Raw genomic sequence first — 16,107 nt, forward strand, 5'->3', positions numbered from 1 at the left:
CCAACGACTCGAAATCCACAACTTACCATTTTTCAAACTGTAAGATCAATCATTTCCATCTCATTCGTACGACCAAATCCTATCCTCATCTGACCGTCAGTTTTCGAAAATTGAATTTCAAAAGAGTCGGGGAGGGAGTATATATATGTCATATATGGCTCTGAATTCTGCGACTCTCTCTCTCTCTCTCTCTCACACTCTCACTAAAAAGCCCCCCAAAAGAAAATATGAGGCTCACTAGCAAGTAGCAAACCTTTGACCCGTCGTTTTTTGAGTTTTGGATCTCTCGAGATTTCAGACAATTGAACTAATTTATAATTTTTTCTTGGAAGAAGAAAGGAATTCGATTTTTCTAGAACGCGACATCATCAAACTCCGAAAACCAGATGATTTTCCATTTTATTTACTCAAGAAACTGCAGACTCGTTTGTATTTTCGTTTTACCGCATTAAATTAAGTACATGATATCTTTGTTTCGGAGATATTTTTTGCAGAAACTTGGGTCATGGCGCAGAGTGAAACAGCGGCTGTGGCCAGGCAGTTGGATTTTGCGGCGATAATGGCCAGGGGAAGCCGATACTGCCAGAGCATCCGCAGCCTCAGTTACACTCCAAGTTGTTAGCTTTGGCTCGATCGCGGCAATTTCATGCAATTTACCGATTGCCTCAGCAAATGGTGGCACAAACTAAAATGCAGCCTCGGGGACCGAAGGGGAAATCACCGCCTCGCGAACTTGCTTCTACCGGGGGAAAAAACAAATTGCTCCCAATTGTGTTACCTCGGGCTCACCCTATGAAGCCAGTTTCTTTGCCTAAATCTACCCTGCAGACATTGCAGTGAGTCCTTGTAACTAATATTTGGATGCCGATTGTCTTTACTATTTTATTTATAATATCGTCCAGGACAAACGAGGCATATCATATTTTATTTTACAATTTGGAAGATGGTGAATACACTTTGAGTCTTTAACAAACAAAATATTAGAACTTCGAAATACAGCACACCAATCGAGAACTCAAATAATTGAGTCTACACAACTCTATTTTAAGCTCAAGACTTTCGTAATCGAGCTTAGAAAATATTTATTTAGGGATATCAGAAACTCCGTTATCTTACCATATCAAGCTCTTGGTGTGTGGAAAAAATATCAAAAGTGCGTCCCAAGTTTCTTTTGTGTGTTGAAAATTTTAATCCACCTCAATATATCTATTATGGCAGCGACCGATAAATACATGACTTTTCCAGCTTTGGCTCTCCATTTCATCAGTGCCTTGGTCTTCATTGATGGGATTATGTTATTACCCCCGTCAGTAGTTCATAAATCAGGTTCAAGTGGGTACTACTTAATTTCTCAGTATTCGCTACAACAAGAGTATTATCCACCATAATCACCTTTCTACGGCACACCACATTAATTGCGAGATGAAAGAAATCACAGTAATAAACCGTGAGTTTGGAACTCTTCTCCCTTCTCCACACTTCAAAAAAGAATATTTTCTCATGTAGAAGATGAGATAATCATAAAGCTGCAATCCAAATGCATACCGAGAGTTTCCAAAGGACCCCCAGCTCTGATACGACTGTCGATATTAGGTCCGGGATAAATGTTGCACCTTGTAAGTAATTTCACTATGGTAAAAGCTTGTGAATGCACATTAATAAACAAAATATTCAAACTCTCAAATTCAACACACCGAATTAAGATCCCAAAACGGTGCTCTTAAACTCAGGGCTTTCTCTATGATTGAGTTGGTTGTTTTGGGACGGTTTACAATGAGGAAAAGTTTCTCTATTTATTTATGGTTTAATGATTCCAAAAACATTGTATGTGAATACATGGGAAAGCTTCCACCAACCATTATTTAATCATTAATTTAGCCCACAAAGGCAACTCAACTGCTGCCGAAATGCTCTATCCGTTAATATTTCCACAAGGAAGTGATTTTTCATACTTTGTTGTTGAAGTTTGAATTCAGAATTAGAAAAGGTAGATTTTTGGATGATTTTTTATGGGGACTTTGAATTGAATAAAATTCCTATCAATTTCAGAAGTGAAAGTTGAGTTTATCGAATTTTTTTATTCGTCATTCATATTAAAGAATATCATGGATAAAAGAATACTAGGGATAGAAGTTTTTCAGAGAATGATTGGTCCGTCAGAAAAGAAATGGGAGGGGACAGTTCTATTTTTTTTGCTTTGATTCATTGTTAAAATGAGATATCCTACGGTTTGTGTTTACTGTGTAACTTTTGTGTGTAGCAGAAACTGAGCCATACACTTCAAATCTGCATTGGTTTGAAATATACGTGGATAGAGGTGGTGATGCGAAATGGCGGCTTGAAAATGCTTAAAAATATTGAAGCATGGGTTTAGAGTTCAAAAATGGAAAGGGACAGCGAGGGATGATAGTCCACAGTCATTTTCATTTCAAATTCGCTTTATCTCGTGTTCCTGGTTGTGTTGCATTTTTGTCACTTCATCATGTTCGAGAAATTTATTCAGAGAGGCTTAGAAATAACAAGCCTTTTATATCTTAGTTGTAAGAGATGATGATTACTAACCCTGGCGATCTTCAGGAATGCAGAGTCCCCAAAAGCTCTAAAGTTGTGTAATCTAAATATGAAGGATTGCACTCCGAAGAAGCGGAAACATTGCAATTGTAAGAACTCTATATGCTTGAAGATGTAAGTACGTTTCTCAAATTGATTAACGTCTCCTTAGCAATGGCAACTTGGTAATTTATTTTTGTTTGGTACAACCATCCATATCAATGAATTCCAATTTATTCACCTCATGAATCCTTTGTTAGGAAAAGATAAAAAACATTGAACATTTGATTGTGGTAACAGATAAAGTAACTACCCCATGTTTGGCATGTTCCTGCCTGCAGCTGGATAATTGGACGATGAACTGCAGCTTTTTGCCCAAATTTAATGGGAAAAAAACGTTTTTCTGATTTCTTGCATTCTTTTTTATGATGTTGAAATTATATGATCATGGTGTTATGCAGTTTGATATCAGTGATGAACCTTTTCTGGTAAATTTACTAGATTATATATTTTTTGCACTTGGAGAAGTAGTCGACTGCTCTAACTAGATATTCAGTTTTGGAGAGACGTACTAAGTCGGAATTAGGAGAAAAATGAAACTGTTAATTAAAAACCACGTTCTGGTCTAATGGCCATTGCGATAGTTTGCTTGATTGAAAAACATACACTAAGTTTTGTTTGACTCAGCTGTGCAACAAATTTTTGTTCTGCCTCTTCCTCAATGATGCAATTTTGTGCAAATCCTTTAAATGTGTGGTTTATTGATCTTGGTTAAGCTGGCTGTAATGACCCACAGGTACTGCGATTGCTTTGCCTCAGGGATCTACTGTGATGGATGTAGCTGTATTGGTTGTCATAATAAAATAGAATATGAGGCCAATAGGAAGGCATCTATTGATGCTATACTAGGGAGAAATCCTAATCCCTACATGGCGAAGATAGCTATCAGTCCGCATGGAGCCTTAGATGTAAGGGTACTTAACATTATTTTTTGATAATTTCTAAATACTTTCTACACCACATTCTTATTCTTTGATTTTCCTTATGCTCCGGCATCCATATTACCAAATTTTAGATCCTCCTGAAGTATTTATTTTCTTATTCTAATTCCCAAAAGCATGTAGGAAAAAAGAATGGTGTGTTCTTCTAGGAAGTGAAACTTGTGTTTTAGCTAAATTTGATATACAGTGATGTTTTGCACTTGCATACTTTTAACCGACTCAAGAAAAATCTAGGTTGAACACTACAAAGGATGCAATTGTAAGAAATCCGGGTGCCTGAAGTACTGCGAGTGCTTCCAGGCCAATAATCTGTGCTCTGACAAATGCAAATGCATGGACTGCAAAAATTTTGATGGGAGGGACGAAATGAAAGCTCTTTTCCATGAAATTCCTGAAAATTCTGGGGTAGTGATCCAACAGTTGACCAATGCAGCCATTAATGAAGCCGTTGGAACTCCACCATTCAAGAAGAAGAGTAAAAATCAGAGAATGCTTTTTTGGATCACACCTAATGATCGATTGACTAGCAGGCTTAACAATTTTCTCAGGTGCCTATGAAATAGTTAATGGAACTTCATATTTCGTTAGAAATTATAATATTCGGGCAGTTCTGTTTCTTCTTTCTGGTTCTTAAATTGGTGAAGCACTTGTTTTAGTTTCCAATGTTGCAGCACCTCAGTTCATGCTGCTAATTACTAAAAAAACTGTAGAACATTTATTTAAAGTCTACATAAAATCTTGTTTTTGCAAATAGGTAACTTGCTTGGCATCTGATGCATTTTATTCCCCATTATCATCTATCCGCCTGTCTAAACCTGACTCTGCAACAACTTTAGGACCTACCTACCTTTTATAGGTATAACTTTTATGTTTCGTCGTATTTTTGTGTACTTGCTTGCAATTCTTAAAAATTTATGATGTGCAGGATTCATCCCATATGTTACTTTGATTTACAAACACTTATCCTTTATTCCTCTGACTGAAGGTCTTCTTTGGCTGGCATGATCCAATCACATCATTTGAAGGACCTCTGTGCACTCTTAATTAAAGATTCAGCAGAAGCAGCAAGGACATTTGCAGGTAGATAACAGGCCATGGGCTACATCCGTTATTTTTATAAATTCAACAAAAATATTTGTATTCGCTTATTCAGAAGAAAAGACAATGATTAGAAATGATGAGGGTGTGAATGAGGCCAAAACCTCTGTTGTTTCCTCGCATGTAGATCATAAGGATAACGGGGATTCAGGCGGAAATCAAGAAGTTGAAGTCAGAACTTCATGGGTGAATTCTGCTATTGAAATCGAATACCATTTTCTCCAACAACCCTTGCATTAATGTGTGATGAACAAGATACATCATTTATGACAGATGACTTTCCACATAACATCTCAAATTCTAACACGAGAACGCCAATGGAGTCATCATCCACGAAAGGCCTCAGCCCATTGTATGCGGAACAAGAAAAGCTTGTGTTAACCAAAATGAATTGCTTTTTCAAAGAACTCATCTCGAGGCCGCACTTGTTCGAAGGTGATCCCATGTCTTGTTATTTTCGGAAACCTTTAATTCAAACTAGTGCATGCACATTGGTATCCATGTTTCAGCTTAAGAATTGTTAGATGGCGATTTCATTAAAATGCAGTGTTATGAATATCTCGACTTATATGTTGAAGAAACTAAAGAAACACACAAAGTGGACAATGACGTGCACCAACACATCTGCGGATGGAATTTGTAAATCTGTAGCTTTGAATATAAAGGAATGCCAGTCGTTGAATCAATTCCATGAAAGTGATTGGCGATTTTGATTTTTGGGTGCTAATTTTTTTGTTCTTTTCTTTTTGCTTGTCTTGTTAAAAAAGAGGTAGAGAGACTTTTTTTATTATTATTATTATTATTTTTGTCTTAATATGTTTTCGCTTGTGATTAACATGCAGCAGATGGAATGAGATATTGGGGTAATCATTGTAATATTAGGTGATTTATTGCTATATAGGTTGAGATGAGATGCACATTACTGGTTAATTGCCATGTTTGTTATTTATGATAGCACCAATTAGGGTTATGCATTTAATTAATTATATGCTGTGAATACCACATGTTTTTAAGTTTAACTAATTGATTTAATACTCAATAATTAATATTAAGAAAATGAGGAGCCAACGTTTTAGCTAAGATAAATGATATTAAAAATTAATTTTTATAATAATAATAATAATAATAATAATAATAATAAACAAATAAATGAGTCAGACCCTTTTGCTGCAAATAAGCTCTTCGTGCTGATCCAAAATCAGCAACTCTTGTGAATATGATAGTACTATGGCGCGTGCCAAACGCCATCATCGCACACGTGCGACCCAATGCACCCTCCATTTCCAACTATAAATTCAACAGAAACGCGAATACCAATTCTTCTACAACTCCTCAACGGTACTCAGGTGCTCCGGGAATGGAATACTCCGACGACGCGTCGAAGCTTCGTGCTGAACTTCTGCGAATGCTCCGGAGCCGTCGAACTCCTGAAGGTATTTTCGCGAGCTCTATCTCATTTTTTTTGTGTTTCTGCATTTGGCATCTGATTTTGCTTCTTCTGTTGATATATATATATATATATATATATATATATATATATATATATTTTATTTTACCTGTGGTATGTGATGAATCAGGTAAAAATATCTGATAGCTGTGGCTAGATTTCTGTTTTTGAGTTGACGTTGACTTGTGATTCGACAATGATACATTGATATCTGTTGATGTGTTTCGATAGTCTGTTGCATTCTGATAGATATTCTGTTAGACATGGCTTCCTAGGTTATTTAGCAGTTCACTGGGGAAGGGGGGTAAATTATGAATGGAAAGCTATTTTCTGGCGATAGTTGATTACATTTTATGAATGAATCTTAAGAGTAGTTCGTGTGTGTTCTTGATGAAATATAAAGGTGCTTCTTGTTGGTCTGTCGATAGAAAGATTGATTATCTTGTGATCTGGTTCATTTATTTCTTTTATCTTGGGAGACCCAATTTAGAAGCTGATGGTGGACGATGGAGAATGAAAAAGTTAAGAAAAAGAAATGGCATTAATTTTGCCCTCTGGCCAAATTAAAAAATTCACTTCCTGCCCAAATTAAAAAATTCACTCCCCATTTCTTCCCTGCATCCTCCTCCAATAAATATATATTTTTATTTAATGCAGTTCCTTGGACTGTTGAACCTACTCAACCCGTACGATATCCGTTGTACCAGGAAACCTCAAAGCCAACCTTCAGTGAGGTTTAAACGTGCTTCAAGATTTTTTTTATCATGCTCCTGTAAAATACAGTTTCTCTGCATCATCGTTTTGTGGTACGTCAGGCAATGGAATCTTGTCCGAAAAAAGACATTCCCAATTTTAAGGAACTGCTTGAAGAGGAGAACTTTCACCTGATAACGGAGGTTTTTACTTATAGCAGCTCTTGATTTTGTCTCTGTTTTCTCTACTCGTATTTTGTATGTGTTGAACATCAGAACTATGCATCTAATCAGTAGGTTATTATATCTATTTGCATTCAAAATGAATTTGCTAGTATGTTTCCAACCAGGCTGGGGACCAAGGACGCCTGCCTGTTCTAATATTGAAACTGAAAGATACCAGTGAGAAGAGAAGACCAACAATTGTCTTCTTACATAGTACAAATAAATGCAAAGAGTGGTTGCGACCATTGCTCGAGGTAATCATAAGTACTTTTTTAGATGCTCAAGGCATTACCAATTTTTGGGAACGGGAGATTGCTTCATTAATTCCTTCATTTCAGGCTTACGCCTCAAGGGATTACATAGCTGTAGCAATTGATTCTCGTTATCATGGAGAGCGTGCCAGCAGCTTGGCAACCTATCGAGATGTACATCCCACTTGATCCTTTCTTTTTGTAAAAAAATTTGACAAAATTAAATTTAATTTGCAGAAAAAAGATAATTACGATGTGAGAACAATTTAAATGGTAAGATCTTGATCCTTGATTTGACAAAGACATTAAGTTTCCTTCATGTTTGCCATGGCTCGCCATTCTGAGCAGAGTGGTTTGCCACAATTTATAGCAAGCACATGTTTAACATGAATAATGGGAATAAAAAAGGGACTTATTTTTCCCTTTTGAAACTTTTTATGCGATAGTGTGTTCATTTATACTTTCATGCTATTTAATGAGGACCGACTACTATTCGTATTATTGAAAGCTATTCTCTCATGCTCTTATAGTCCTGCTTTCTTTGTTTTTATCCAGGCCCTGGTGTCGTCATGGAAAAACGCCACTACAATGCCATTCATTTTTGATACGGTACTACAGCCAATTTTGGATTTTATTTTAGTCCATTTCTTATTAGTACGCAGGACTTTACTTTTACAACGTGCCTCCTGTTTTGTCTGGTTAAACTAAACTTTAAGTAGTAATTTTTAAAAATTGAGAACTTTGGCAACTCCTCCATAAATATGCTAACATTGAGTTTTGCAGGCATGGGACTTAATAAAATTGGCGGATTATCTTTCTCAAAGGGAGGACGTGGACCCTTCTCGGATAGGAATTACCGGTGAATCACTTGGAGGTCAGATAAATTCACTCCTAGATAAATGCAGTAATGGTATCAAAGTTTCATATCCGAGGAACTACTTACAGATAAAATTTAACCCTTCAGGAATGCATGCATGGTTTGCTGCAGCTGCTGATACTCGCTATACAGTGGTGGTCCCTATAATTGGTGTTCAGGTTGGTGATATCTGATTTCTGAATCTTCAATGTGCAGAATTGAGTTTCATCTGAATATTTACTTCATAATTTTTAAGGGATTTCGATGGGCCATTGAAAATGATATGTGGAAAGGTCGAGTTGATAGCATCAAGGCTGTATTTGAAGGTGAGAGAGATTGTTGGGAGGAATCCGACAATTTTCCAATGCATTGTATTACCTCATTCTACAACTTTATATTTGCTTGTTGGAAAAATAAATGGATAAATGATATTTCCGAATCTCCTGGTTACAGAAGCACGACTTGATTTAGGCCAGACTTCAATTAACAAAGATGTAGTGGAGAAGGTATACATGCTTGTTGCATCTCTGCCAGGTGTTTGGAGGTTTATATTTCTCGTATATGCATTCAAAATATGATTATATTATAACCCAGAATCAGGACAGATAACCTGATACTAAGAAAACAAAACCCTTAATTTAACGAACGAAAATAGACAAGATTCCTAATTTCAGAAATTGATCAAATCGCATACATCAAATGATTCCTACTAGGACCATGAACATTTTTTTAATGCTCTTAATTGATAAAAAAACTTGATTTAATCCGAAATTTTATTTAAGCTCCTGATGGATAATAAATTGCTAACAGGTATGGAACAGGATAGCTCCTGGTTTGGATTCTTGTTTTGATTCTCCTCATACAATACCGGCCATTGCCCCACGTCCTCTGCTGATCTTGAATGGTGCCGCCATTAACTAAACTTCAAAATCGACAATTAATGATATTAATCCTTAGAGATTGTTACACTTCAACTGAAACAAGCGTATGGTCGTTTCAGGGGAAAAAGATCCTCGATGTCCGATTGGAGGATTGGAACAACCAGTATCAAAAGCCAGAGAATCTTACGATAAAGCCAATTCTCTTGAAGCATTCAAGGTTTGAACCCGCGGGCCCGTATTTAGGTTTATGCATACTTTTTCCCCGTTTCCCATGCAGCTAATTGCGCTTCTTTATTTAAGGATGTATTTGGAGTGGAGGATTTCAAATCCACAATTTAATTTCATTCCACTTGTTTGTGCATTTTTTAAATCTGGATTTTGAAATCCCTACTTTTGCATTATTAACTTGTCTATCAGCTAGTGTAATGAATTTCAAATTCTTATAAGATGGAGTTAATTAAAATCCTTATTTCAAATTCCTCTCTCAAATGCAAGTCGTCCTATTAAAATCTAACTAATTGCTTTTATTCAGCTGGTCGTACAATCTGGGATTGGGCATCAGATGACACCATTGATGGTCAAACTGGCCAGTGATTGGTTCGATCAACACCTCACTCCATGAAGGTAAACTGTCCACAACAAATTCGGTCTCCCATACTTTTCATATGCGACAAGGCCGAGAGCATGTTGTGTTTGAATAGTTGTACTGATCTCAAAGTAATAGAGATGCGTAATCCACTTCTCCAAGGTCAAAAAAATTAACCAAAGCTGAAAATTACACTTGCATCTGTATTGAACTTAATTGTCAGATTATTTTATCAATTATTTTAGCTCAACGCAAGATTTCAAATGGCATAATTATCCTGTCCAATAAAACAACATATTATTCTTTTCATGAATAGAAAAGCTGGCATTCAGCTAGATTTGAACAACCGAAATCAGAACATCAGAAACGTGAGCGAAAACGTTCAAGCAATTATGACCCAAAAACGGGAAAAATAAAACTCAGGCAAATGCTGGAAACGCACACTTCAGCAGAATCATATATACCTGATTAATTCAAACGGACAACTGTACCCTAACCAAGAGTTCTCGTTTCCACATGAAATGAAATAAATGAAAAAAGAAACAATCAAATGAAGAATCGCAAGCAATGCAATTGATGAAGGTAAAGAATATGTGTAAACGTAAATATATTCTCTAAAAAATAAGGTGGTGAAGTTGGTCAGCAAGAAAAATAGAATAGACCCGGGCAAAACGAGTCCATCTCACATGCTCCCAGCTCTATCTGGGGTGGATTTTGCTGGTTTGAACTTGGTGATATCAACAAGATCTCCAAATAGTTTATCTTCTGGCTTATTGGGCTTTCCAGGGGGCACGTAGGAAGGAGTGGAAACCGCATAAGAACTAGTCCTTAAGGCGGTATCATCCCTCATAGACAATCCAAACATGTTTTGCTCAAGGAATTGAGCATTATGCTGTGGGCCTTGGACATATCCATAACCACAACCATAGCTGTAGCCATGGGGAACTGTTTGGTCTCCATAAGTCTGTTGAGAATACACATAAGTCATCTGGCCGGATTGCAGAGGCTGAGGATACATCCCCATGGGTAGCTGATTCTGGACAGGTTGAGGCACTATTTGGTTGTTCTGCACTGGAAGACTATTCATCCCTGAGAAATGGCTACCGGTGATTGGCACAGTTGGCAATCCTGGAATATATGTTCCGTTAGGTGATGGCTGAAGATGAACGGCAACATTCGTGACTTGCATTTGTTGAGGGTGGTTAATGGCTGGCCGAGAGTCATCTAGCTGAGCTTCCCATGGTGGAGGTGGAAATGCACCGCCACTTTGAGCACCTGTTGGACAAATAGGTGCAGCTCAAATGGCTAATATTTATTTATTTTTCTTTGGTGAGGGCAGGGCGAAGGGTAGCTATCCAAAATCAAGAACTTAACACCAACAAACTATACATAATAATTAAAACGATGAATAAATTAGAGGTGAACCGTAAGAAGGGGAAGCTGGCTGCTGTTGCTGGGTTATCTGACCATTCCACACAGAAGAAGAGGCTTGAGAATGCACTGACTGTTCATATTGGGGTAGCATTGGACCAGACACACTATCATTTGGATAAACCGAAGGTTGTGGAGATTGGAAATTTGGTTGCTGAAACTGGTATGATGACGGATTTACCTGCCCAATGGGATTCGCAGGTTGATTGTTATTACTCTGTGAAAACATGTCAACAAGAGTGAGGGCATTCTGCTGCGATGCAACAGGACTTGCTGGATGAGGCTCTCCCACAGGAACAAGTGCCCGTGAATTTGCTGTAGGCGAGTTGAAGTCATCACCACTCAAAAGATCTATCTTAGGATCAGCATTGGTTGAAGTTGTGGACTGACTACTAGTTTCCACAGGAGCAGGTAGTAGTAACTGTGTCCCTAAGCTAGTACTGGATGTAGATCTGCGAATGGTATTCACATCTGAGTTCCTTAAAACCAACTTCTTTCTAATAGTCAACTTGTACACAAGCAAGAAGGAATTGTCATCTAAATCATAGAGTATTAACAAAAATATTTATTTTTGGACAATAAATTTCCATATAAAAATCTATCACAGTTCAATAAATAAACAATAAAAAATTTACCCTCTGTCTGATTGATTGCTGTTGCCAGTGTCTATAAGAGGAGCGTCGATATTGACCAAGGCTTGAGTAGGTTCAGGCTTTGGATTCTCAGATTGAACTGAAGTAGTTCTGGAGGCTATTGACTCGTGCTTAGCCAGTACACGCTGCAAATCATCGTTCAGTGCTAGTCCTTGACATAAAAGTGATTCATCCCTACATCAGGAAAAATAACCACATTCAGCAATGGGGAGCATAACTGAGATAGTGAGATATAACTCGTACAAAATCACATTTTCATCTGTTGCAATACAGAATGTGACATATGCTCAAAAGACTGCACGAGGTTCCATAGAGTGCTCCATATTTAAGGATCTAGCCAATCGTTCAGCTTTAGAAAAAACCTCAGTTAAAAGAAAAGGACAAGTAAACATCCAAAGATGGGACCTGGAGAACCAAATCTCAACAAAACAAAAACACATGACAAGTAGGGGTAGAAGAAAGACAAGGCCTTACGAAGTCGAGTTGACAAGGTGCACTACTCTTTGCTTGTATGTACGACACTGTTCCACCAGATCAACAAGGACCTCCTGTTTGATCCCCTGACATCCAAAAAAGCACATAAATTGTCAATATCTCATAGTTTATCAAAATATTTCGAAGCATTATGCATTATATTAGTATCATATTAGTTTAGCTTACATATATATAGCCAATGAAAGAACTTCACCAATTTAATAAATAGAAAAATGCTCAAAGCTATTCACTGTCACTTCAAATGATGGGAAGACAATGGTAAGCCACAAATTTTCCGAATCGAATTACATTGTTGCTCAAGTAATACCCACTCCAGTGATAGCTACCCAGAAATTTTGTGGTGATATAATGTGAGAAAAGCATACCTCTTTGTTACTAGGATCCAAAGCACTCAGCATTTCTGCAAGGACATCCATGATACCACGTGCATTTTGAATTTCTGTCAAGCTAAAACCAAAAAGGACAATGGATCAATGATTACTTAACTACCATAATAAACTAAGCCTCACAGTAAAACTATCATTGTGCCTGATTTCACATTTATTAATTGCTAAGAACAAGAGCAGAACAGCTTTGTTAACAGAGGAGCAGATATGATCACATAATATCAGAAGAAATAGGATCATAGCCCATAGGGCTTTACATTAGATCTTACCAATGAAATGGCGAGAGTTTCACTAGTTAAGGCTTTCCAAATGACATTATAATTTGCATTAGGATCGGTGTTTTCAAAACCAAGGGACCGGCCGGTTTGAACCGGTCACACCCTCAAAAACCGTTTAATTTGTCAAAATCAGTCAAAAAATTATATATATTATTATTTGGTATTTGAATTTTGTAAAAAATATTATTTTAGTAATACTCGTTGATTTAATTTATTGTTTTTGTTTTTAAAAGATATATAACTATAATTGGTATTTTGAATATATGTATATAGTTATTTAATTTTTTAACTTTGGTAAATATATTTTTTCATGTATTTATAATTTTATATACAAAATTTTAGGTTTTAAAAATTTTAAAAATATTATTCATTATATAAAATTAATATTTATATATTATAACAGTATTCCAGTCCGACCGTCCGGTTAAACCGATCGGATCGGTCAGACCATTTTTTTAAGGTAGACCAGTTCACCGGTCTGGCTATGAAAACATTAACTAGGACATTAAGACAAACTGTACATGCCAAGATATTGACCTATGAGCTCCATTACTTCGTCATCATCCTGGATAAGCTCAACGGAAATCCAAATTCACCAAATCCTCTCAACCATTTCGGAAATCGTCTTCTAACTACTACATGGATTCTTGAGCTTAAAAGGTTAATTTATCTCAAGAGTGCTATCAAGGTGCCAAAAGATCAATTAATTACTTCCCTGTCTATAATTCGGCGTTAATTTTATGCAGTGCCATGTGCAATAATTCAAAGACATGGGATCCAGAGTAAATCCTGTTTTCTACAGCATGATACCCATATATCAACTTGGCTCGTTTTTGCCACTTTTGATGAAAATACATTAACAATTCAAATCATCCTCAGGAAAAAGAAGGAATTTAAATGAGGTCAAATATAATAAAATACCTCAACGTCGGAAACTCAGCTTCAGCAGAAGACTCGGTTGCATCAGGTCTAGATTCAGAATTACGAAGATTTTGCGGATAAGATGTCAGAGGAACCGTTTGTGGTGGAGTAAAAACAGGTGTTGACCGATCCGATCTCTGAGGGAAAACTGCTCCAAGCCGCTGATAAAATTGCCAATTTGCCATAGATTGCAAAGATTCAAGAAAAATAAAAAAATAAAAAAAGCAATATCAACCGTCACATATCAGGCATAAAAATTGAAATGAAAAGAACAAGATAAAAGGATCCTAGCATGATACCAGTAAATCCTGGTATGCTGTAAAGTATTGGGGATATCTCGCTCGAGTTCCTCCAAAGGCTTCTTGCCAAGTATCTATTAGAATTAATATCTTCTCTTTTACATGAAAGTCTGGCTGCAATAGCAAATTTTATGTCAGTAAAACTGAGGCAGAAGACCAAGAAAGAGAAAACAAACAGCAGGAACAATACATAGAACTAGATCACCTTCTTTCTCACAATTTTCACCATCTCATGAGGCAAATCTTTCTCAGCAACATGCATATGAACTATGTCACTGCAATTCTTCACAATGGTCTCTAACAGCTAAAGAATGAAAAGAAAACAATGTGGTGGTAAGATTAAATTTATTACGTCCAATTCCAGCCAAATGGTAGCCACCACAATTAAGACACATTTGGATTATTATACCAAATGAGAATGCAGAACCCATACGCATGAAACAAAGGGAAACTGATATTTGTTCAGGAGTGAAATATCAAGCTTACTGTCAGGGCAAGGAGTTGGACTTTTGGATTTTTGCTACCAATACGCTTCTTTATGCCTCTCACTACGTCTTTGGCTTGTCTGGGGCAAAGAGAAGGCAACGAAACAAAAACAGAAGTCATCAAAAACTAACCATCAATTTACTATCAAACAATAAGCAAACCAATTTCATCAAGGGGGAGTTCAATTTTCTTGTATCTACCAGTGAACATCCTGTTAAACCCCCCACCCCACCCACACACAAGCACACAAACAAAGAACAAATCCCCTTTCTCCAATGGGGTAGAATAATTTATCTCTAGCTCATTTGCTACTTGGAACTGTATAATAGAAGCAACTCGAACCATCTAAAGCTGATTTCAGTCAGCCAATAAGCACAAAAAATAGCATGGGCATGTTCACAGAGCTAAAACAAATATTATATTGCATTCCATCATCAGCAGTTATATATTGGAAAAAAATAAAGAACTCTAAAGAAAATTCAGGAATACATGTAACTTCAAGCACTCAAGAATTCTGGAATAGAAATGCACATGTCTATTTATTTATTAATTAACTCCATTTCCTGTAAAAGAGTCTTGCCAAATTCGCAGGACAGCATGTTAATGATGCCATACAGAATTTTATCATGAATTTGTTTATATTTTATATAGATATGTAGAGAACACTTGTAACGTCAAGTATTCAAGAAACAAGAATTTATTTCCCCATAAAAAAAAATCGAGAACAAAACCATTTCCAAACCGCGAGAAATTAAATAACACTATTTATTTCAGTCATTCAGGAACAAGCCTTTATTTCCAATTATTATCCACGACGTATACTAATCCAAACAAAAATTAACGAACACTGGCAGTTTCAAACATCCAAGAAGAAAAGAATCATTTCCCATTCAATAGCTACAAAATTAATGCCAGGAAAATAAGCAAATCAAAAAACGCGAGAATAGAAAATTACGCAGGATCGTGATTGCATATATCACAGATCTCAATGTTCATAGCCCAATCAGGTCCAATTAGCATGTCACTAGTTGCTCTTTCCACCATAGAATTCACCATTGTTCGTCTACCCTAATAACGAAAACCCACGCCACAGAGAAAAAAATAAAAACAAAAAATTGAAATCACAATTGTCTCTCCTCAGCGCCTCAAGAAATGCGTATGAATTGACTAAAAAACACACACACAAAATAATAAATAAATCCTGAAAAAAGAGACAAAAATGATAATCTCGGGGGGATCCGATCGCTGGTATTTATCAATTCTGTTAAGAATATGACGGAATGTGGGAAGGGGCGGGGATGGAAAAACTTCAATCGAAACGTGACGCGTGGAGTTTTATAGTGTTGACCCCTGATTTATTTGATGGTGATGGATTTAGCCGACCCTCAGGATCCAACGATGAATATTTGTTTCCAAAACAAAAGAGGCTCAGTGGTTTTTGAGAAATGCAACCAATAATGACTATTATTTAATATTTACATTTGTATAATCAAACAATAATTAAATAAAATCGAGTTTTCAAAAAAATTTGTGTCTATAATCAGCTTTTTTGCAATAAAAAAAAAACGTTA

The 16,107-nt window shown here is 36.5% G+C and overlaps 3 protein-coding genes across 7 annotated transcripts; 2 read left to right on the forward strand and 1 right to left on the reverse strand.

The window, feature by feature from the left end:
• Positions 1–204: 204 nt before the first annotated feature.
• Positions 205–4,575, forward strand: LOC140831972 (protein tesmin/TSO1-like CXC 5). Its single transcript, XM_073195713.1, has 6 exons — positions 205–836; positions 2,578–2,685; positions 3,347–3,518; positions 3,786–4,099; positions 4,306–4,407; positions 4,537–4,575. The coding sequence occupies exons 1-5, from the start codon at positions 673–675 to the stop codon at positions 4,307–4,309; spliced, it is 762 nt and encodes a 253-aa protein (XP_073051814.1). The 5' UTR covers positions 205–672; the 3' UTR covers positions 4,310–4,407; positions 4,537–4,575.
• Positions 4,576–4,896: 321 nt separating this feature from the next.
• LOC140831970 (uncharacterized) lies at positions 4,897–9,857 on the forward strand. Of its 3 annotated transcripts, none has more exons than XM_073195710.1 (14): positions 4,897–5,084; positions 5,852–6,082; positions 6,754–6,830; positions 6,912–6,992; positions 7,139–7,267; positions 7,352–7,438; positions 7,820–7,873; positions 8,048–8,138; positions 8,229–8,299; positions 8,377–8,446; positions 8,574–8,626; positions 8,931–9,024; positions 9,121–9,218; positions 9,534–9,857. In XM_073195710.1, exons 1-14 carry the CDS (start codon positions 4,916–4,918, stop codon positions 9,621–9,623), a joined length of 1,395 nt encoding a protein of 464 aa, XP_073051811.1. In that variant the 5' UTR covers positions 4,897–4,915; the 3' UTR covers positions 9,624–9,857. The 3 variants fall into 3 exon arrangements, with proteins under 3 accessions (XP_073051811.1, XP_073051812.1, XP_073051813.1); XM_073195711.1 differs by having other exon boundaries at positions 5,873–6,082; XM_073195712.1 differs by lacking the exon at positions 4,897–5,084 and adding an exon at positions 5,352–5,574 and having other exon boundaries at positions 5,873–6,082.
• A 174-nt stretch (positions 9,858–10,031) lies between these two features.
• On the reverse strand, positions 10,032–15,847 carry LOC140831968 (TOM1-like protein 9). 3 transcript variants are annotated; one of them, XM_073195709.1, is made up of 10 exons: positions 15,492–15,846; positions 14,537–14,610; positions 14,256–14,354; positions 14,051–14,164; positions 13,752–13,912; positions 12,532–12,613; positions 12,146–12,231; positions 11,654–11,845; positions 11,013–11,470; positions 10,032–10,862 (listed from the first exon to the last, which is right to left on the reverse strand). In XM_073195709.1, exons 3-10 carry the CDS (start codon positions 14,310–14,312, stop codon positions 10,270–10,272), a joined length of 1,743 nt encoding a protein of 580 aa, XP_073051810.1. In that variant the 5' UTR covers positions 14,313–14,354; positions 14,537–14,610; positions 15,492–15,846; the 3' UTR covers positions 10,032–10,269. The 3 variants fall into 3 exon arrangements, with proteins under 3 accessions (XP_073051810.1, XP_073051808.1, XP_073051809.1); XM_073195707.1 differs by having other exon boundaries at positions 14,537–14,615; positions 15,492–15,845; XM_073195708.1 differs by lacking the exon at positions 14,256–14,354 and having other exon boundaries at positions 14,537–14,615; positions 15,492–15,847.
• Positions 15,848–16,107: the final 260 nt, after the last annotated feature.

Source organism: Primulina eburnea, chromosome 5 (genome assembly GCF_022965805.1).
Source record: "Primulina eburnea isolate SZY01 chromosome 5, ASM2296580v1, whole genome shotgun sequence".
NCBI classification, from domain to species: Eukaryota; Viridiplantae; Streptophyta; class Magnoliopsida; order Lamiales; family Gesneriaceae; genus Primulina; species Primulina eburnea.

Excerpts from the sequence above, each read along its gene's own strand:
- LOC140831968 (XM_073195707.1), bottom strand. The coding sequence starts at position 15,592 with ATGGTGAATTCTATGGTGGAAAGAGCAACTAGTGACATGCTAATTGGA. Across the intron at positions 14,355-14,536 it reads TCCAACTCCTTGCCCTGACA|CTGTTAGAGACCATTGTGAA; the intron begins GTAAGCTTGATA and ends TTCATTCTTTAG. Across the intron at positions 10,863-11,012 it reads GCCAGCTTCCCCTTCTTACG|GTGCTCAAAGTGGCGGTGCA; the intron begins GTTCACCTCTAA and ends TTTGTCCAACAG.
- LOC140831972 (XM_073195713.1), top strand. The coding sequence starts at position 673 with ATGGTGGCACAAACTAAAATGCAGCCTCGGGGACCGAAGGGGAAATCA. Across the intron at positions 837-2,577 it reads TCTACCCTGCAGACATTGCA|GAATGCAGAGTCCCCAAAAG; the intron begins GTGAGTCCTTGT and ends GGCGATCTTCAG. Across the intron at positions 2,686-3,346 it reads AACTCTATATGCTTGAAGAT|GTACTGCGATTGCTTTGCCT; the intron begins GTAAGTACGTTT and ends AATGACCCACAG.
- LOC140831970 (XM_073195710.1), top strand. The coding sequence starts at position 4,916 with ATGACAGATGACTTTCCACATAACATCTCAAATTCTAACACGAGAACG. Across the intron at positions 6,083-6,753 it reads GAGCCGTCGAACTCCTGAAG|TTCCTTGGACTGTTGAACCT; the intron begins GTATTTTCGCGA and ends TATTTAATGCAG. Across the intron at positions 6,993-7,138 it reads ACTTTCACCTGATAACGGAG|GCTGGGGACCAAGGACGCCT; the intron begins GTTTTTACTTAT and ends GTTTCCAACCAG.